General features: G+C 41.2%; 1 protein-coding gene across 3 annotated transcripts in view; it reads right to left on the bottom strand.

The window, feature by feature from the left end:
- The window catches only part of LOC117028243 (HIG1 domain family member 1C), a 44,327-nt gene extending 30,269 nt beyond the window's left edge, over window positions 1-14,058 (bottom strand). The window contains exons 1-2 of one of the 3 annotated variants that reach the window (XM_033116593.1): window positions 13,258-13,755; window positions 9,369-11,061 (exon numbers count right to left, since the gene is read on the bottom strand). In XM_033116593.1, the coding sequence (XP_032972484.1) occupies window positions 10,825-11,061; window positions 13,258-13,755 (735 nt within the window). In that variant the 3' untranslated portion in view covers window positions 9,369-10,824. Of the gene's footprint in view, window positions 1-9,368; window positions 11,062-13,257 lie in introns of those variants that run through there. The other 2 variants (XM_033116592.1, XM_033116594.1) reach the window with 2 other exon arrangements.
- Between the last annotated feature and the right edge of the window lie 8,951 nt (window positions 14,059-23,009).

Raw genomic sequence — 23,009 nt, 5'->3', positions numbered from 1 at the left:
AGAAGATTGGGGATGACACGGGATGTGCAATCACCACTGAATACCAAAAGAGGTGGCAACTTGTTGGATGATCTGGGAACTAAAACTAGAACCACTGTCATTCTGGATGGTTGAAGAGAGACCGAAACGGGGAATAATGTGGTGGAGAAGAGTATGGGTGACCATGGAGTGGTTTTCAGATGTGGGGAAAGCTTCTAGCCATCGGGGGAAAGTACCAGGAAGGTGAGGAGACAGCAGTGTCGGTGAATACGAGCAGATGAGTGAAATCAATTTGCCAATCTTGGCCAGACATGTGGCTGCGGCCTGATGGGCGGGGAAGGATGGGGGAGGCCGAGTGGCCCCCTGGGGGTTGAAGAGGCGGCAAATGGAGCAAGCCTGAGTGAGTGGGCTAAAAGGGAAGAAAGATGCAGGTGAGTGATAAAGGGACGTAAGAAAGTGAGTAGGGGTCTATGTCCAATGTGAAGAGAGTTGTGGAAAGCCATAAAGATGTTTAAAGCCTGGCGATTGGGCAGGATTAGTTTGCCAGCAGAGGTTAAGTCAGGGGCTCTCCCAAATGCTCCCTGACTGGTAAGGGAAGTAATTTCATTGGGACTCTAGGTGGGCTGAAGTTCAGGGATGGCAAGGAGATGGGTAACAGGCTCTCGAGAGCTGAGGAGGGCGGCCTGGCGTGCCTTCTGTCGGCCTGATTGTTACCAATGGCAACAAGGCCAGAGACCCTTTGGTGGCCCCTGCAGTGTATAACGGAAACACGAGTAGGAGTTGGAGAGCCTCAAAAAGCTTGAGGATTAAGGGGCCATGGGCTGCAGGGAAACTTGGGAGGTAGGGAAGCCGTGTTCTGCCCAGATTGCAGCAAGGGAATGGATAATATGAAAGGCATATGTAGAGTTGGTATAAATGTTGACAGAGCATCCTTTGGCTAGGGTTAGGGCACGGGTTAAGGGCAGTAAGTTTGGCCTTCTGAGCAGAAGTATTGGAAGAGAGAGCGGAAGAGTGTATGATTTCATGGGCAGAGGTAACAGCATAGCCTGAATAGTGTTCTCTGTTACAAATGTAACTGGACCCGTCAACAAACTAGGTGTAGTCGGGATCAGGAAGGGGGTTGTCAGAAAGGTCAGGATGAAGAAGTCGGGAAGATATGAATTCCTCAATGCAGGAATGAGACACAGACGTGGAAGGAGGAAGAAGTGTGGAGGGATTGAGGGCAGGGAGCTGGAGAAGAGTAGTAATGTGGGGAGAGATGAGAAGAAGTTGATAATGGGTGAGGCAAGAAGAGCCAAGAAAGGAAGGGGCCTTATTAAGAAGATTAAGGACTGAATGGGGCGAGAAAACATTGATAGGTTTGGAGTACATTTGGAAGCCTCTAAAGTGAGGAGGCAGAGGCAGCGAGGGCACGGAGGCAGGGGGGCCTAGTTGTTTGGATAGGTAAGTGACAGCTTTGAGATTGGGGCCCGATTTCTGACCCCAGAGGCCTAGAGCGAGCCCCCGAGATTCATGAGTGTATAGGAAGAAAGGCTTAGTTAGGTCAGGTAAAGCAAGGGCGGGGCCGGAAATGAGAGCTATCTGGAGTTGAGAGAAAGCAGAGGTGATCTCTGAAGGAGATAGGGGAGTTTGGAGGTGGCCGGAGATGGCCATCAGGGGTTTGGCAATGAGGCCAAAGTTGGGGATCTGGATGCGAAAGTATCCGACCAAGCCAAGGAAAGAGAAGATCCTGTTTAGTGGAGGGGAAGGGGAAAGAGCGAATAAGGTTTTTGCGTTGTGTAATGGTTTCCTGGCGACCTGGGGAAAGGCAGAACCCTAGGTAGGTGACAGTCTGGGTGGAGAGTTGGGCCTTATGGCAGGAGGCACGATAACTGAGGGAATCTAGGTAATTAAAGAGCAGGTGTGTATGGAAAGTAGAGATAGTATGTAAGGCTACAAAGGAGGAGATCATCACCATACTGGAGAATCGTAGAGCCAGGAAGGGAAAGGGAGGTTAGGTCTTGAGCTAAGTCCTGGCTAAAAAGATGGGGGCTATCCCTACAGCCCTGAGGAAGGACTGTCCAGGTTAATTGTTGAGAAAAGTTGGTATCAGGGTCAGTCCAGGTAAAGGCAAACAGGCCCTGGGAATCGGATGTAAAGGAATAGAAAAGAAAGCATCCTTAAGGCAAGGACAGTAAAATATTGAGTGTCAGGAGGTATGAGGGATAAAAGGGCATATGGATTGGGAACTACAGGATGGAGGGGAATAACCGCCTCGTTGATAATTCGAAGGTCTTGAACGAAGCAGTATGTCCCATCCAGCTTCTTGACTGGGAGAACAGGAGTATTGTAAGGGGAAGAAGTGAGATGGAGAATCTTCGCCTGGAGGAACTTAGAGATGAGAGGTTTGAGTCCAAGGAGGCCTTATCAGGAATAGGATATTGAGCTTTAGCGGGAAAGTGAGTGGGATGGGATCTCTGGGTAAGAGGTGGGTGGTGAGTGGCAGTAATGTGTTGAGAGGTATCCCATAGTGAGGGATCAATGTCAGGTGGGTTAGAAGGGGAAGGAAGGGTGGGTTCTGGGGGTGATTCTACTAGTAAACCAAGAAAAATGATAGCCAAAGAACGGGTATATAGAGTAACAGTGGAATGAAATTTGGAGAGGATGTCCCTCCCTAAAATAGCAGTGGGATACAGGGGGAGGACTAGGAAGGAACGAGTAAAAGGATGTCCCTCTAGGGAACATATAAGGGGTGGGTAGCCATGGGGTGAGAAGGTATCCCATCGAAACCCGCAATGGAGACTAGAGAGGGAGAGAGCTTGCCTGGAGATTCAGGGAGTGCCGAGTAAGTGGCCCCCGTGTCCAGAAGGAAAGAGATGGCCTTACCAGCAACTAGGAGTTACCTGCGGTTCCGCCATGCATATGGTGGAGGTGGAGGCCTGTGACGGGACTAGACTCCTTCAATCTTCATGGGTGCCGAGGATGCCCAAGAGGGAAAGATTATTCTGATCTGCTGGTACCGTGGCAGGCGTGATGTTTGGCTGGGGCCAGGAAGTGGATATTCCTGAGCCTTGAGGGGCTAGAGGACAATCAGATTTCCAGTGGCCACCACGGCCACATAGGGGGCAAGGCTTAGTAGGAGGCCTTGGGTTAGGGCAAGAGCGTCTCCAGTGTCCCAAGGAGGCCACATTTAAAGCAGGCACCTGGTTGATTAGGCTGCGCACAGGATTGGGGTCCCGATTCTTTCCTTTGGAGCCGGCCCAGCCTAACAGCCTGGGAAACTGCTGCGGCAACCATCTGTAAGGCCTGGGTATGGGCCTGTCTACTCTCCTCGTCTAGATTATTGAAGACCTTAAAGGCCAGTTCTAAAATATCTGCTTGTGTGAGGACGCTTCTCCAGTTTCTGAGGCTTCCTGCGGCTATCAGGGGCCGACTGGGAGATGGAATGCGTGGCTAAGACGGCTCTGCCATCTGGGACTCAGGGTTAATGTTAGTGTAGGTTTGCAGGGCCTCTGAAAGGCGGGAGAGAAAAACTGCTGGGTTCTCATGGTGGTCCTGGTAGAGTTCCCTAACTTTTTCATAATTGACAGCTTTCTGAATGGCTGCCTTCATGCCCTGAAGGAGACAATTAACCAGGTGGTCTCTCTTTAGGCGGTCGGGATTGGGCGGGGGGTGAGTCTCGTAATTCCAGTTAGGATCCTGGGTAGGAACAGCCGTCTCCCCAGGGGGATGGGTGTTATTATGTTGGCGATGCATAGAGTCTGCTATTTTCCTACCTTTTTGAATGATACGATCCTTTTCATCAGTGTTAGTACACGCGGAGAGAATAATATAGATGTCCCGCCAAGTAAGGTCATAGCTAAGGGTGAGGTATTCAAATTCTTCAGTAAAGCAAGTGGGATCAGAAGAAAAGGAGCCTAGTTTAGATTCGATCTGACTCAGGTCCGTCAATAAGAAAGGGACATGGACCCTAACAGGACCTTCAGCTCCTGCCACTTCCCTGAGAGGCATCTGGGTGGCTGGGGGCACATGAGGCTGTCCAGATCAGGCGTGAGAAGGGGAAGAAAGGTCGGGAGCCAGCGGGGCAGCAGAGGAGGAAGAGGGAGTATCAGATGTTGAAGAGGAAGAAGTAGCCGCTGGAGACTCGGAGGCAGCGGGTTGATAGGGTGGGGTGTTTTGAACTAACGGAGGTCGAGGAGGACAAGAAAAATCAGGGGGGGTCAAAAGGATCCGGATCCGAATTAGGGGGTGAGGACTCCGGAGCAGGGGGAACAGAAAAGGCTAAAGCTAAACCCAAGAGGCATGGTCCGCCCTTAGGTGGGAAATGGGACAAGTCCCCACGCAGCTCGTAGAAAGCCAGGAGGTGGGGGACCTCGCTCCATTTACCCTGCCGGCAGAGGAGGTTGTCAAAATCCTGCAGAGTATCAAGGTCAAGAGTTCTGGTGGGCGGCCAGGATTCGTCATTATCAAGCTTGTATTGTGGCCAGGCCACAGTTGAAAAGGAAATAAGGCGTTTAGCCTTTAAATCGGGGTAAACTCCGCTGTTACTGTGGTTCCAAAAAAAAATCACCAGATGGGAGTCCCTGGGGTAAGAGGAGGAGCGGGAGCCGGTAGTAATGAAGGAGGGGAACAGAGGGAAGAAAGGAGGTAAAGTCTAGACCCTCGTAATCACCTGGAGAACAAGCGAAAGCGGCAGGGCGTCCGGCTGTCGGTTTCCTCAGGTTCAGCAGCGGGGAAGGGTGCAGAGCAGGCCAGGTGTCCTGCCCAACGATGGCTGACCCAGGGGCCTGGCCCGGGACATGGTCAGGCCTAGCGCTCAGTCTTGGACTGCAAATCTGACCGAGTTGGAGGGTGAAAGAGGGAAGGCTTACCTAAGTCGTCCACAGAAGGGTAGACGAAGGCGGCTGCCCGTACAGGCCACAAAATTGTTAGGTACTTCCAGAGGACTGAGTCGCGGGGAGACCAAAAGTAGTCTATTTGAATTTATTTGGCAGGTTTGAGCTGCGGGAGATCAGGTTAGAAAAGACCATAACCTCCCTGAGTAAGAGGGGTATGGAGTTTTACAGGGGGAGGTAAAGAGGCTGTTCCTCTTCAATGCATCACAAGCGAGCAGGGAGCAGGGCCCGATGGCGTCCAAGATACAATGGTTTCTATTCAGCGCATTCGGGTGGTTTCTCTGGGCCTAAGGCGGTTTCTGCTCTTGGCCTAACTGTGTATTTTCTAACCAGGATGTAAATCTCTTCGGCCTGTAGTGGAATTTTCTACTGAGCTTTGTCCGTTGGGGTGGGGGACGGTACAGTTAAACTGGTTATCGAAACCTTTGCACTTGTTATGCAGAGTTAAGTTGGAGTCAGGAGTGGATCCCAAACAAACGCAAAACCTCTCCCAAGTCACAGGGCCAGCACTGGGCCAAAGTAAATAGAAACATTGCAACTGGTCTGCAGAGTAAACGTGTAGGAAGCAGAATCAGTAAGGAGCGAAGAAAGAGAAAGCTTTCAAAAAGACCAGAAATCCAAATCTTAAAATAGAAGATTCAGCCACCATTACAATCCCGTCTTAACGGTAATTTTCCTTGTTTCCGTGTAATTCTCTATAGGTTCCCAAATAGTTTCCTTTAGAAACAAAATAATACCTTGCTTGATGTGCAAGATATTAAAAAAAATTGCTGTGTTTTTAACTATAAATCGAGAATATTAGCGAGTCCTCTTTCTCTTTCTCCCTCCCTCCCTCCCTCTCTCTTTCTCCCTTTCTTTTCCTTCTTTCTTTTTCGGAAAAAAAAGCAGGTTTATTCCAAAATGCCAGCACTAAGGGAAAACAGTGGACTCCCTGTCACAGACTGCTGTCCCTCCCTTAATCCACATTCACTTCTTGTGTCCTCAGTCAACATGACCTCTGCCCCGATTCTCTGGTGGGTCCATGGCTTAGGGAATTCTGCTTTTTCTTTAATGTGGCCTGAATGTTTTTGGTTTTAAATATTAAGATAAAGTGACACTTACTGAACAGTTTTCTTTTTTGCTTTTGTTGACATTGTCTGCCACCGTGATTCATTAATACTCTCAGTTGTCTTAACAGATAAGCAAGAATTGAATTTCAGTTATGTTTATTAGTTCTGTGTTTTCCAAGGCAATACCAAAGGGAAAGACCAAAGGCTCGACAGTACAAAAGGAACTATTATGCAATGCTTGCTTGTTTCTATTCAAGTGTGAAATATGTAGGAATTCAGAAGAAATAGAACACTTGAAACAGAATGTTTTATAATACAAATACAAGAAATTTTAATGTTTTTTTTAATTAGTCATTATAATAAGTGTGGGAGGACTGGTTTGCTCAGTGGTTAGAGCACAGTGCTCATAACACCAAGGTCGCCGGTTCGATCCCCACAGGGACCAATGAGCTGCACCCTCCACAATTAGATAGAAAACAACAACTTGACATGGAGCTGATGGGTCCTGGAACAACACACTGTTCCCCAATGTTCCCCAGTAAAAATTAAAAAAAAAAAGTGTTGGGCTCGTGGGCCTAGAGTCTTAACAAAGCTAGGAAGAAGCTGATGGAGATAGTAATGGAGGAATATTTTCCTGTCAGTCCCCAAATGATGTAGGTGACGTTGGATCTGCCCGCAGTTCCTGGCTGTAGGCCGGGATTGTGTCTCATGAGACCGAAGAATGGAAACACGGACCCAGGAGAGGCAAAGAGTTTTAAAAAGAGGATAGTTTATTGAAAGCAAAGAGTCAGAGCTCCCGAGCAGGAGGGGGTCCTGAATGGGGGTGGCCTTGTGACTGAGGCAAAAGCTCTTACTTTTATGCCTTCCCTTGCCTGCTTGGGGAAGGAGAGCTGTTTGGGGAAGGAGAGCTGTTTGAAGAAGGGAACTGGCGCCTTCTAATGAAATTCGTCTACCAGGTTTGTTCTGCTTGCCCTTCCTAAAGGAATTAGCAAACTAACCCACTCTTATCTATCAAATCTGCTCTGTTTGTCAGGCCAAAAGGAATTTTATGATTAACCTCAAGGCCTTGTTACTTATGGCCTGGAGTAAAGGAGTGATTTCAAAACCTGGAGTTTTAGGATATGCTGTCTTTGTTTATTCCACCAGGGACCTCCCTGTCTACCTAGGGACATGCTAACTCTCTTGTCTCAATAGCAGCCTCCCTTCAGGCTTTGGTGCCCAGTCCTGCCTGCTTTCTTTCAGTTCCTTGAACATGCTGTATTTCCTCCTTTCATTTGTCTGTGGCACAAGCTGTTCCATTAGGCTGAAATACTCTAAATTCCCTTTCTGGAATTCAGCTCAGATGTCATTTCCTCAAGGAAGTCCCTGATCCTCTTCCTTCTGGCTAGGTCAGATTCCATTCTCCTGGCGCCCGCTTGTCCCTCATAGATAGCATTTATCATGATGGTAACTCCGTGAGACCAGGGACCAGCTCTAGCTTATTCAGGACTCTAATATTTGTTGAGACTTAGAGCTGATGGGCCCTGGAGAAGCACACTGTTCCCCAGTAAAAAATAAAAACATAAATATTTGTTGAATGAAGTTCAACATTTATTAAACACCAAGTGCGTCCCTTCAACTCCTCACAATAACCCTTCAGGTAGGTATCCCTGTTAACAGGCGAGCGAGACTAGAGAAGTCACTTGCCCAGGGTCACACAGTCAATGAATGACAGAGAACTTGGACCTCTGGTCACTTTGATGCCAAAGCCAGTGGCCTTTTGTTTTTTATTTCCCTCATTGCATGTAGTTAATCCTACGGAAAAGCCCGTGTTCTAAGCAAGGTTCTGTGTAATCTACCACAGCAAAGCAGACAGAGGTCTGATCAAAAACACTGATGAACTTACACTGGGCATTTGTGGTATGACTTCCTGGCATCATTCGCACATTCCTGTTTTCATATGGCTGATCTACATCTGTATCAGCGAACTGGTCTGTGTGCGCTGGGCCCAGGGAGGGGACACGGTCATCTATGAGCCAATCAGCATAATCCATCCTGTCTAAACATGATTGCTTCAGGGATGAGCTTGTGATCCAGCCACGTCAATCAAAGCCAATTGAGACGCAATTCAGAACTGTGGTTGGAGTTTTGGCAAAAGTGAACTTGATCTTTCCAACTTGTGTTGGGCCCCGGGAGCATGAAATCTGCCCCCACTTCCACAGCTTCACCACCTGACAAGGCAGAGAGGAAGGCAGACGTAGCCCTAGGCACTGTCTGGCTCCTGTCCTGCTCAAGTTCTGCCTGAGGCTTTCTGTCCCTATGCTTTTCAATAATTTGAGTCAGTAAAGTCCTTTTCCTGCTTAGGTCTTTTTTGCATTAGGAGTTCTGTCACTTACAATCAAAGGAATCTTAACCAACACAGGACCCAAAAGACATTGGACATGTTTTTGCCTGTTTTCTCTTTACATTTTGCATGGGCATGAGTCACTTTCTCGGCTTCTTGGACTGATCATAAATGTTTTCTGGGCCTGAGGAGGAAAGCGGTGAGAAGGTAATTTGGCAATTATGGTCAAACCAGATTTTGTGGTTTGGGGAATTAGGGCTTGTAAAATTTACTCCTTAACTTCTGGAATGTAAGAACTTCGTTTATTTCTCTACACCTCAGTGTTGTCTATAGAAAGTGAGGAGAATATTTCCCACACCACTCAGATAAGAGGGAATTGGTAGAATGTGCCAATGGGGAGACTGTAGAGGAAGGAGATTCATGTTCCATAGCTCACGAGGCCTTAGATAAGTGTCCTAACCTCAGGGTGACAATAACTATTCTCAAGTTCAGGAGAGTTAGAATAGCTTTCTTTCCTTCTGTTCTATGAATTTCACAAATGCAGTCTTTGGACTTGAACTTTTCAAAACCCATGCTGATGCTTCCAAAATTGCTTTTCCTAAAATCTGCTACCTGTGTTTATAGTTACCTGGCTGTAGAAAGAACAATCTGTGTGTTCAATTAAGTTAGTGCAAAAGTAATTGCGGTTTAAAAGGTTAAAAAATTGCAAAAAATGCAATTACTTTTGCACCACCCTAAAACCTTAACTTTCCACGGTGAAGGAAAGCCCTCTGAGACATTAAAGAAAATGAAACCAAGCCAGTAAATATATAAATCATTTATTTGTTTCTAGCATGTGTGTGAATGTGATTGATTTAATATTTAAAATAGTCCCTTTACAAAATCATCTCAGAAAATATACTAAATTTATTAAAATACATGCAAACTATTAAAAATCTATGAAAAAACTATGAAAAATCCTATTCTTAAACCCTCTGACTAATCAACCCAACAATTGTTTTCAAAACATTTGTGATGATTTATAGATGTTTACATGGTTAAAAGGAAAAAAGAAATCATCTTGGGACAGGAATGTAAATTTGATCAGAATAATCCAAGAAAATACTTGTCCCCTTCTTTACAGATTCACAGGTTGCCTTGTTCTTTTTTTTTTTTTTTGATGGATGAATAGATAGAATTTTAATGTTTCAAAAACAATAATATCAATTATATATCAATTATAAAAAGTAATATTAATTATAAGAGTTTTGTCCAAAAAGGAGCCAGGATATAGTTGTCGCCGGTGCAATACAATGAAAATGTGAAGGATATGAAAAGATTACTTTTAATAAAGTAGGATATTTTCAAACTCCACTTTCTTTAGAAATTATGAACATAGATTGTATTTGGGCTTGTGTCAAAGTAATTTTCCAGGGTAGGAATCTTTCTGCTGGTCATTTTTATTCATTTTATTTGGATTCACCTTTTCAGTGAAAAATTACACACTGGTTTCAGAATTTTCTCTGTTGAATGAACATACTAAACCCAATCCCCAAGTTGCTGAAGTGGAAAGGTAACTATTAATGTCACCAGAATTAAGAATGTGAAGCTCAAATTGGTGACATATAAATAGTGTTAGCAGTCATTTTCTATATAGAAATATTATTCAAGGGTCTCCAAAGAGTTCCTTTAGAAAAATAATAAAATGTCTTTCCATCGTATAAACTGGGTTGCCTTGTTTCTGAAGGCTCATACAAAATGCACCGAATTATATAAGGTTTTCCTAATCACAGCGGGTCTTCTCCTTGCCTACAACTTACTACATTCAGCAAAGTATATGCTGATAACAGGGAAAATGAACCCAAGAACCTTAACTGCCCCAGATAGTTTCATGGATATACTAAATTGTCAAGTGCAATCTTCATCTTATGAAGACTGGAACGCAGAAAAACAAACTTTGAAGAAAAAAAAAATTCATATACATAACATATTGGGGCTGCTTTTGGACTGACCCAGAAAAAAAACTTTGGTGGAATACTGGAATAAAAGACATGACAGGTGACAGAACCAGATGTGGCATCCCAGTATATTACTTTTGAATGCCAGCCCAGTGACACTAAGAACAACAAACAGATTCAGTTTTCTTTTTTAAAAAAATCTGTGCAATTTGGATTTTCAGCCAGTTGTATTTCTTTATTCAGTCTGTGAATTACTAAGATCTTTTCACTTCTCCCTTTTCAAAGTCTTCTTTTGAGTGATTTAACTGCTTATTCCACCAAGCCCTCAATGAGGGGGTGAAATTCAAATCTGTTAGGTAGCAATTTAAGTAAGACAGAAACATTTTGAAGTTACTGAATAAACTAAGGTTTGGGAATAATGGTAGACTTCAATTATGAAAGCTCACCATTTCCTTTTAAAGGAGAGTTCAAAGCTGTTTTGTTTTGTTTTTGATTCTCTGGGAGACAGCAGAAAATGGTTAAGTAGGGTATAATGTACATTATTAGGGGTGAAATTGCACTTTACCTAAAAAAGGGTTTCTCTTCTCCCAATTAGTATTTTAAGTGTAAGCTGAAGCCTTGAATTATCTGAGCCATTCACTCAGCTCTACTTCCCACGCGCGCTATTTCACGGCGTATCCGTAGATGTGCGGACGCACGAGCGCCCAGGACAGCGGAGCATGCATGTGCTTCAGTTTCAGCTGAGAGAAGTTGGCCCGCTCTAGCGGCTTCCAGCTCTCCCTGGTCAGGTTGCACCCATCAAACAGAAGGTACCAAATAGGTTCCAGGACCTGCTGCCAGAAGTAATTCCAGGTTGAAGGCTCAGCTGAGACATGCTCCATGAAATAAAAAGCTCCTCCCTGAGAAAGAGAAAAAAAAACAACAACACAAAAACCCCACATTTCAAGGATTTTAGTTTTGGGAAAACATATTTATAAGGTGATTGAAGCTTCAGAGTTTAGTGGCCCCAGAGGCCAACTTCATGAGAAGACATGGATAAGTTAAAACTAACTAAAACATCGTTTTGGTCCATAGTTTCATCTTCTGTCAAATTTTTATTCAGAGCTGCCAATCTAAAGCCATCATGAACACTTTTATTTTCTGATCATAAAAATAACACATAGTAATAGCTAATAGCTAAAACTTAAAGCAGTTACTGCATGCCACATCCTATATCCTTAACGCCTATCACATGGTAGCTCACTTAATCCTCACAATACTTTGATTTGGTATTATTATCATTCCTATTTTTACCGATGAGGGAACTATGAAAATAAGCACATAGAAATAAGCAACTTGCCTAAGGTTACACAGCTTGTAAATGTCAGAATCAGATCTTGAACTCAGTGGTTAGGCTCCAGAGGCTGGCAACACTGCCTTAGCAATATGTTTATTTTAGAATATTTAGAAAATACAGAACAGTGTAAAAAGAGATTAATAACACTGTAAGCAAAAACATCTACTAACCATGCTTAGTTAGTGCCCAGGCTTAGGACACAAGAAGCCAGAATTTGGGCATAAGAACCAGACCTTTTTCATTTATTACTTTAATGTCGACCTACCCTGGAGCCAACGATAAAATTATATCATTGCCTCTAAACCCTAACTCCATGCCCTTTTCTTTCTGAGGAACTTCCTCTATTAGAAAATAAAACTGGGCATTTACAGAACATCCTTTTCTCCTTGAATAGTAAATTCAAATGTTAATGCACCCATACTTTATTTATGTTCAACTATATTTAGAACAAAACTATTTTAAACTAGTTTTTTTTAAATAATAAAGATAGTATGTGAAAATTACATATAGGTATTAAGAATTTCAAACTATGCAGAAAGGTATAAAATGAAAAGTAATTCTTCCCCCACATCCAGTTCCATTCCCAAGAGGCAACCACTGCTAATAGTTTGTCTGTTATTCCCATTAACAGAAATCCATATGAATTCCTTTATACTCTGTAACAATTTACTTGAATGGCCTCCTATTGATGGACTTTTCCAGTTTGTGTCATTACAAATACTGTAATGAGTATCTTTGCATATGGATGACTTTTTGCACATTTGTTGTTTTTGTTTGTTTGTTTTTATTTGGGGAAGGGGAACAGGACTTTATTGGGGAACAGTGTGTACTTTGTGTACTTCCAGGACTTTTTCCAAATCAAGTTGTCCTTTCAATCTTAGTTGTGGAGGGCGCAGCTCAGCTCCAGGTCCAGTTGCCGTTGTTAGTTGCAGGCAGCACAGCCCACCATCCCTTGGGGGAGTCAAACCGGCAACCTTGTGGTTGAGAGGATGCACTCCAACCAACTGAGCCATCTGGCACTGGCCCATGTGGGAATCGAACCTGTAGCCTTCGGCGTTAGGAGCACAGAGCTCCAACTGCCTGAGCCACCAGGCCGGCCCTTTTTGCACATTTGTGCAGTATAGCTATCAGATAAATTCATACTGGATGAAAGAATACGTGCACCTTAAATTGTAATATTATGAAATTGCCCTCCAAAGAGGGCACGTCCTCCAGTGTGTCTGAGGGTATCCAGTCTCCTAAACCCACCCCAAAACCATATTGACTTTAAAAGTCTAATAGGTAAAAATGGTATCTTGCTTTAATTTGTTGTTTAATTGTAAGGCTGATCATTTTTATCAGGTAATTGGCTATTTTTATTTACATTTCTGTTCCTGCTCTTTGCCTGTATTTCTGTTTTTCTTATTGATTTAAAAAATCAATAAGATTTTTTTTTACTTGTAATGTCTTTTAATATGAAGGAAGTTAACCCTTTGTCTATTATCCCTGGAAAATACTTTTTCCAAGTTTGTTCTTGTACTTGAACTTCGTTTATAGTACTTTTTTTCTCTGCAGTTTTTAGATTTTATGAATTCAGATTTATCAACTTTTCCCTTTCTAGCTTCTTTCCCACTCTGAGATTTTAAAAAATTCAACAGTGTCTTCTCTAGTAGTTTTACTTTTTACGTTAGAGTGTTTGATCCACCTGAAAGTGCGAGGACTGCCCTTGGTCATAGGAGTTGCAACATACTAACCAGTCCTCCTCACGCACATCACTCACCGGCCTCAGCACTCTGCACACCTCCCGCAGGATCCGCTCCTGGCTCTCCACGGAGCACAGCACTAGCGTGCAGACCACCACATCCATGGAGCCACTGGCCACTGGGCACATATTCTCCCCGGCAGCCACCAAGAAGCCCTCAAACTGCAGGTGTCGGTTCTCCGCAAGGCTCTTGATCAAGAACCTCTCAAAGTTGGGGTTGGGGTCAATACAGGTCACCCTGCATCCAGGAGGATAGAACTTGAAGTTGGTCCCGGTGCCACAGCCCACCTCCAGCAGGGAGAGCTTTCCGGAGGGGCCCTGGAACTCCTGCAGGTTGCTGAAGAGCTCCCGCTTCTGGCTTGCCATCTGTTTATTGTACGTCTCACTGAATCTCACCAAGAAGTAGGGGAAACATTTTTTACATATCCATCCCCACAAGCCCAGAAAGTTCAGCAGGTACATGGGAAATGCCAGGATGTACACCACAAGCCGGAGGATAAAAATGGTAAGCGCCATTACCCAGAAAACAAAAAAAAACCAGATCAGTCTGGAGACCGGACTCCTTCCTTTAAATGATGCAGGAGGCAGGCTTCTGGCCACACTCCAGGGCCAATCAGCTTCAGAGAACTGGGTGTACTGGAGTAGAAAGCTGCCACTGAGCTCTGTCCTGGGCAAGAAGGCCCTTTCACCCCATTAACAGACTTCTGGCAAACATTGACTCATAGTTTAGTTTTCATGAAACAAAATTAGAAGGTTCCCAGCTTTTTCTTAGAAGGAAAGGTGATTACAATCCCTTTATTCTAAATCTATTTCTGCTCCTCTGACTCTGGGTTTGGAGACTACTGCTAGTTTCCAGCTGCAGTTTTACAAGCACTTACACTGTATGGGGTCCTCCAATGACCTCCACAAAGAAATCAATCTGTGGGTGGAGCCTGCTTTAAACTATACTGGACTAGGAGCTGCCAAGTCCCCTTTATTACAATGTCCATTCCTCCCATTCCCCTTTCGTCCCCCCACTCCCCCGCCCCCCCCACTTTTTAAAAAGGAAAGTGAAAGGACGTGCCTACTTTGCCACAATTAATACCCCCCCCCCCCACTTTTGCATTCTGGGCTGAGACGCTCAACTTTCATTACTCAGCAGAATTATTTTTAAGTCACTGTTTTGGGCTGCCCGTTTTTAAAGGGCAAGTTTCAACTTCAAATTGTGCACAACTACTACTACATTATTCAGCTAATTTAGATAAAAATAGAATATTCACCTTTGGGAGCCTCAAGTATTCAGAAAATAGTTTCAAACATCCATCTGTTTTTAACAAGAAAGCCTGAGCTTTAAGGTGGTCAAGGAAAATTTCAAAAATAATGGTTATATAAAGAAGTTTTACTTTTTATTTTTTTATTAGTGTCAGGTGTACGAAACAATGTAATAGACATTTACATCCCCCACAAATTACATTTACTTTTTTAAACTGGGTGATGGATGTTCTGTTGTTTCCTTATTTGTTATGCCCTACACATATTTGATAAATATTATATCTCTTCCAATTTAACAGCTTTTTTTGAGTTGGAACTGACATACAATAAACTGTACCTAAAGTGTACAGTTTAATAAATTTTGACATATATACACACCCTTGAAACCATCACTTCAATGAAGATAAGAACATATTCATCATCACCCCCAAGTTTCCTCTTGTCCTTTTGTGAACCCTCCCCACTGCCCTCCTCATCCCAAGGCAACCACTGAGCTGTTTTTTCGTCTCTAGAGATTTGTTTGCATTTCCTAAAATTTTATGTAAATGGAATCATACAATATGTACTCTTTGTCTGGCTTCTTTCACTCTGCTTATTTATTTTGAGAGTCATCCAAGTGGTATCTATTGATTTTATTGCTGAGTGTATTCCACTGTATGGATGTATAACAGTTTGTTTATCCATTTATCTACCGATGGATATTTGAGATGTTTCTAGTTTTGGGCTGTTACAAATTAAGCTACTGTGAAAGTTAGTATACAAGTCTTTGTATTGACATATGCTTTCATTTCTGCTGGATAAATTCCTATGAGTAGAATGTAGGTGTTTAACTTTTTAAGAAACTGCCAAACTGTTCTCCAAAGCAGTTGTATTATTTTATACTCCCACTAGCAGTGTATAAGAGGTTTATTTGCCCAACCTCCTCACCAACAGTTGGCATGGCTGACTTTTTAATGTTAGCCGTTCTGAACGTGCATAGTGGTCCCTCATTGTAGTTTTAATTTGTGTTTCCCTGGTGATTAATGATGTTGAGCTTTTAATGGGCTTATTCCCTGATGATTAATGATGTGGGCTTTTAATGGGCTTATTTCCCATCTGTGTATCTTATTTGGTAAAGTGTCTGTTCATGTCTTTTGCCCATTTTGAAACTGGGTTGTTTTCTTATTTAGTATCAAGAATTCTTTGTGTATTCTAAGACATTTATCAAATATGTGATTTGCAATTTTTTTTCCTAGTCGGTGATTTGTCTGTCTTTTTATTCTCTTAACAGTGTCACCCATTTTGCCTACCCCACCTTCATTACCTCTGGCCACTACCAACCTGTTCTCTATCTATGAGTTCCTTTTTTTCTTTAGATTCCACATAACAGTGAGATCATATGGTTTTTGTTTTTCTCTGACTGACTTATTTCACTTAGAATAATGCCCTCAAGGTCCATCCATGTTGTCTTAAAATGGCAAGTTTTACTTTTTATTGCTGAGCAACATTCCATTGTGTGTGTATACATATACATATATATATATGTGTGTGTGTGTATATATATGTGTATATACAGAGGGTGCCAAAAAAATGTATACACATTTTAAGAAAGGAAAAAACTATTAAAATTCTAATACTCGATATATACTGATAACAAAAGATGAATACAAGTCACGTGTGTACATTTTTTGGCACCACCAGTACATACACACACACCGTATCTTCTTTATCCACTCATCTGTGGATGGACTCTTAGGCAGCTTCCATATCTTGGCTATTGTAAGTAATGCTGCAATGAAAATAGGGGTGCATATATCTTTTCAAATTAGTGTTTTTGTTTTCTTTGGGTAAATACCCAGAAGTGGAATTGTTGGTGATATGGCAGCTTAATTTTTAATTTTTTGAGGAATCTTTATACTGTTATCCATAGTGGCTGCACCAATTTGCAATCCCACCAACAGCACACAAGGGTTCCCTTTTCTCCATATCCTCGCCAACACTTGTTTGTTGATATATTGATAGCTATTCTGACAAGGATGAGGTGATAGCTCACTGTGGTTTTAATTTGCATTTCTCTGATGATTAGTGATGTTGAACATCTTTTCATCTGTCTGTTGGCCATCTTGTCGGGACGGTTTTTTTCCTGTAGGCCCCCACTAAGAGCTCCATCCCCTTATCGGAGCTGTCTCCCGTGGGCACCATAGTTAGAGGCCTCCCTGTCAAAACAATGTTGAGCGATCACAGCTGCTAGGGATGGACCTCCCCGGCACCCCGGCTAGATTTCCCCCTAACCCGGAGGGCTAATCCTATAAAACAAAGCGCCCGACCCCAGTAAGTGCTCAGTGTTTGGGAACAATCCCGTTGAGCCCACTAGCGTAATAAAGCTGTGTTCTCCCTGATCTCTGCGTGCCACTTGAGTCTCTCAGTCCTTGTCATTTTTCCGCAACAATCTGAATGTCCTCTTTAGAGAAATGAATTTTAAGGCTCCATTATTAGGCACAAATATATATATATTTATAATAGTTACAGCTGCCTGATATATTTGTCTTTTTAACATTACAAAGTGTCCCTCTTTGTTTTTAATTTCTTTTTGTCCTGAAGTTTATTTTGTCTGATATGCATTTAAAAACTCCTTATACTTTATAGTTATTCTTTCCAACTTTTAAATTTCAACCTATTTTTATCTTTATATTTAAAGCACATCTTGTAGACATCATGCAGTTGGTTCTTGCTTTTTTACCTAGTCTAATAATAACTACCTTAATTTTTTTATATTTTAAATTGTGGTAAAATACACCTAACATATAATTTACCATCTGAACCATTTTTAAGTACACAATTCAGTGGCATTAAGTACATTCACATTGTGCTACCATTGCTACCGTCCATTCAAAGGATTCTTTTCATTTTGCAAAACTGAAACTCTATACCCATTAAACAATAACTCTTCATTCTCCCCTTTCTTCAGCACCAGGCAAGCACCATTCTTTCTGTGTCTATGAATTTGACTACTCTAGGTACTTCATATAATGGGAATCATACAGTATTTATCCTTTTGTGACTGGCTTATTTCACTCAGCATAATTTCCTCAAGGTTCACCCATGCTGTAGCATGTGTTACAATATGCTTCCCTTTTAAGGCTGACTAACATCCCATTGTACATTATGTATATGCCACATTTTGTTTATACATTCATCTGTCAATGGACACTTGGATTGATTTTACCTTTTGGCTATTGTGAATAATGCTGCCATGAATATGCATGTGCAAATATCTCTTCCAGAAGCTGCTTTCAATTCTTTTGGTTATATACCCAGAAGTAGAATTGTTGAATCATATGGTAATTCTATTTTTAATATTTTGGGAACCACCCATACTGTGTTCTATAGCAGCTGCACCATTTTACATTCTCACCAATGGTGCACAAGGGTTCCAATTTCTCCATAGCTTAAGAAAAACTTTTCTGCTTCTTTTTCCTCCTCCTCCTCCTTCTGCTGCTGCTGGATAGTTGTATGTGGTTCTAAGAGGAGATAGGGCTAACCTCCCCATTCTCACCTCTTCTATTCAGCATTGTACTGAAAGTTCTAAACAGTACAATAAGACAAGAAAAACAAATAAAAGGCATGTAGAAAAAAAGCAAAGGAGTCATTATTTGCAGATTATGTATGGAGAAAATCCTAAGGAATCTACAGAAAAGATGATATTAATTTATTAGCAAGGTTATGGGCTACAAGGTCAACAGATAAAACCAATGGCATTGATTGGAACAATTGGAGATAGAAATTTAAATAAATGCCATTTAAATAAATGCCATTTAAATAGAATCGAAATCATAAAACATTTGGAGGTAAATTTAACAAAAATGAGTAAGACCTATACAATAAAATATAAAACATTGCTGAGGGAAATTAAAGACTATAATAATAATCCTCAATAATAATAATAATCCTACAATAATCCTCAGCATTATCGTCATCAGGTAAATGCAAATTAAAGCTATAAATAGATGCTACAGCCATGAACTGAATGGCTAAAATTTAAAACAGGGACAATACCAAATGTTAATGTGAATACAGAACAACTGGAACTTTCAAGTTACCAGTGGCATATAAAATGGTACAATAACATTGGAAAATAGGCTACTTCTACTAAAGTTAAACATACACTTATCATATAACTGATGTAGGAGATTTTTCTGTGAGTCTCCAAACGATGTGGGGAATTTCTGTGAGTGAGTGCCGGGATCCTGTCTTGTGAAACCGAAGAATGGAAACATGGCCCAAGAAGAGGCAGAGAATTGCAAAAGAGGATAGTTTATTAAAAGTAAAGGGTTACAGCTCCCAAGCGGGAGGGGCTTTCGTGAATAAACCAAAGTTCTTTTATACCTCCCCTGCCTGCTTGGGGAAGGGGGTGGTGCCTTCTAATGGAATTCATTTATCAGGTTTGTCCTGTTTGCCCATCCTGAAGGGATTAAGGAAATAACCCATTCCTGTTTATCAGATCTGCTCCGTTTTTACGGCCAAAAGGAATTTATGAGATAACTTATTAACCTCAGGGCTACTTCAGAATCTGGAATTTCTAGATATGGTTGTCTTTTGCTTATTTCACCAGGGACCTCCCTATCTACCTAACAAGAGCTAACTAACCTGTCCCAAAATCATGCTTTAAAAAATACATTTCTTAGTCCTGTTTATTTAAGCAACCTAGATTTAATGACAACTTAGTAGCAATGACTATACCTTATACTTAGTTCCTAAAACCATTCCCTACTAGAATAAATCAGGACTCCTTGGAGAGATGAGTGATTTTAGATATGGGTCAGGAAGAGTTTAGCTTGGAACACCTTGTTGTGCTAGAAAGGTATACTTGAAGGATAATGGAGAATGTCAAAAGAACATAGAAGCCACCTTGAATGGACTTCCACTGGTCAAATTTGGGACAATTTGAGCACCAAGAATAATAATGATGGCATTTGGATTACACACTAATTTTAAAAAGGAGCCTGTGAATCCATCGTGATGCTGGGGAAAAAAGAAGAGTCAGGAAGAAAGCTCTTTTTTTTTTTTTTTTTTTTGCAGAAAAATACCATCTACTAAATGTAGAAAAAATGAAAAATTAGGAAACCAGCATTTTGAAACCGTTAGTGTAATAATTGACTTCAGCAAGGATGATTAATGGATGTTAAAACCATTGGGTGTAAATTTGTTGAGGAACAGAATATTCAGATGGTCTCAAGTTTTTAGTTAATTATGAAGGAAAAAAGGTATCTTTACAATAGAGAAATATGATAGATATCACTTTGTCAAAGTGATCAAACAGCATTACATATGATGGGACAAACTGACTTTGTATGCACCTTTCATGGAATGCAGTAGCAAGTATGTTTGTTATCTATGTTGTATCATTGTCAGAAACCTTTAATCTGACTAATCATGAAGAATTCTGATAGATTCAGAATGTAGAGAATTCTGTAAGACAACTGACTTGGATTCTCTATCACTCATGAAAAAAAATAGGGACAAGGAGACTGTTTTATAATAAATTAAAGGACATTGCAGAGACATGAAAAACAGATGCAACGTGCAGAATCCAGATTAGATTCTGGAGTAAGTGTGTTGCGGGGGGGGCTATCAAAAACATTTGAATATAGAACCTATATTAGATATTATTATTAAATCAATGTTAAATTTCTTTGGTGTGATAATGGTGTTGTGATTATGTTTTCATTCTTAGGAGATAGATGCTGAAGTATTGGGGATGAAGTAACATGACATTAGCAACTTACTTGCAAATTGTTCAACCAAAAATAAAAACAGTAGGGATGTTTGTGTGTGTGTAGAGAGAGAAGGAAAGCGTGCAAACAGGGCAAGGTGTTACTATTTGGAGAATAAAGGTGGGCAATCACAGTACTGTATTTCGACTTTTTATAGGACTGACATTTTTCAAAATAGCTGGGGTAAAATAATGCTTCACAAGAGTTTGTAAAAATACTCATTATAATAAGTGAACTATCAGGATTCATGGTAGCTTTCTTTGCACAGTAAGGTTGAAACCCGAGGCCAGACGAGTCCAGGGTTTGTGCTGCCTGCACCGCTCAGCCAATAGACAGACAATGGAGTTGGGTCATAGAATAAGCGTTTATTATCAGAGCACCGGTGGTCGGAGAAGACAGTGGGTTAACACCTCCAGAAACTGCCTTAACATTCTCAGACCAATTTGGGGTTTTTAAGGGAAAATCTGGGCATTTCTACAGGGGTTACTGGACGGTTCTGGAGGTCTGCATGGAGCTTCCCTGTGGCCAAGTGATTCTGTGGTGGAGTCAGCAACCCAGTAACAGTGATGGGAGGAGTCGCCTGGTAGGTTGTGATCAGTAAGCCTAAGGGTATTAATCATGAGTTTCGAGGGTAATTTTCTAAAACAGGGAACTGGGTGGGACAGGGGCATTCTGAGTTTAAGCCGTAGCGGGATAATCTATTGGTAAGCTATAAGTAGGTCAAGGAAAGGTGAGGATGGGGACACGGAGAGGCCTCTACTATGGGGGTGCCAACTGGGCCCTGCTTCAGGGCTGTGGATGAGTTTCTTTCTACTTATTTTCTGTACTTTCTCAATTTTTAAAAATGAGGCTGCAATACTTTGGGAATTAGAAAAATAAATTTATTTTTTAAATAGTGTAGTTTTAAATTTGACTTTATAAGTAAAAAAGAGTCTTTTGTTCCAGTAAGTTTTTCAGATGAAAATAATGAGATATTTGTCCAATAGCGTAGTGATTTATATAATGAAAAGGGTCATATGACATGGATGGGGTAATAATAGCAGTGACCAGTTACCGAGCACCTTCAATATATTAAGAACTTCATATAATCAAATTATTTAACAATTACAGCAATGCTGTAAGTAAGTGTTGATAATTGTTCAAATTCTTGTAGCTACTAAGTAACAGAATGAAATTTGAAATATAGTCTGTCTTAGATTATAATGTCCATACTCTTAAGTCTCTTGTGGTGGAGAGAAATGTTATATGACTGAAGTAAGTGAACTAAACCGAGCAAAAAGATAAGAAGGGGCTGGTAGTAGCTCCTGCCTGATTAGAAATTCAGACCTAAAGAGCAATTAGGACATACCTTTGAAGTAGAAAGAAAGAGCGTACCCTTGAATTCTGTCAGTACATTGTAGAAGAGTTTCTTAGTAGAGATGGTCCCCAACTTGTGATGATTCAACTTACGGTTTTCGGACTTTACAATGGTGTGAAAGCAGCATGCATTCAGTAGAAACTGTACTTTGAATATTGATCTTTTCGTGGGCTAGTGATGTGTGGTACAACACTTTTCTCGTGAGGCTGGGCAGCAACAGCGATCACAGCTCCCAGTCGTCACGCGGTCACGAGGTTCTGTGTTGTATCCTGTGGTGCCAGAGTGTTTTTGGATATTGTATTTTTGAATCCCATAACATCTACAAAATGCCCATCTGCTTCTGGTGAGAAGACGAGGAAAGCAATGACAAATACTCCTCGGCTTACAACGGGTTTATCAGGAGGTAACCCCATCTTAAGTTGAGGAGCACCTGTATTAATAGTTGGGGCTGTCAAGTGAATCTGAATGACCCTTAGGCAGTAGACTTAATGCATCACGTTGATTGCTACACGTACATTACCAACGAATTCTGGATAAGACCTTGTCAATGGATTATCTAGACCTCTTTCAAGGAAGAACAAAAGTCCTCTCAATGTTGCTCACAAGTCCATAAAAATCAGTCTTCTACCCCTTGAGTGTTAAACCAGTAATGATCCCTAATGGAATGAATAGGTGGAAAACTCATGCTTACTTTCAATTAAATCCCAAAATTAGGTTAAAGCAAAGCAAAACAAAACAAAACAACAAAACACTTGGTTTTAGCTGGTGGTAGATAGAAAAGGATGAGAAAATAACTATTTCTCCTTTACTACATGAGTTCTCCAAAGTTCAAGGGAGAGGTCAGTTGATTAGCAGTAGATACTAATTCAGTGAACTTTTCCTTTTGTTTTGATAATTCATTTTATAGATTAGTCATCATGAAGTTTATCCCAGGTTGGCTTCCCTTTTTTACCCAGATTGCTTTTCAGTCAGCTCTCCTCACAGTTAACTCAGAGGGCCCAAGGAATGCAAACTTTTAGCATGGGCTTCAAGAAAATAAGGTTTAGGAAGTAGATTATAATGCTGCAAAGAAAAGTCATTTTATACATTTCTAAATAAAAAGTAAATTATTTTGGGGTGTCTGCACCACAGTTCTCTCTTGGTATAGGAAAGGAAGTATTCATATTAAATAGTTTTAATTCGAATGTAAATAATAGGAAAATACTTATTTTTCCAAATATCCTTTGAGAACCAGAAACAAGATGATAATTCAAAAAGATATATATAGCATACAAATGTGTCCCAATAAAATAAAATCTAACTTAATAGGAAAGAGTTTTGATTACCAAAAGAACACTTCCATTTTAGTTATAAACTCTTTATTATTTGGCATTTACATACATAAAGTATATATTTAAACTGAATATTTT

This window comes from Rhinolophus ferrumequinum, chromosome 10, assembly GCF_004115265.2.
Source record: "Rhinolophus ferrumequinum isolate MPI-CBG mRhiFer1 chromosome 10, mRhiFer1_v1.p, whole genome shotgun sequence".
NCBI lineage: Eukaryota > Metazoa > Chordata > Mammalia > Chiroptera > Rhinolophidae > Rhinolophus > Rhinolophus ferrumequinum.
Note: the sequence above shows the minus strand (reverse complement) of the source record. Positions and strands in the feature narration are given on the sequence as shown.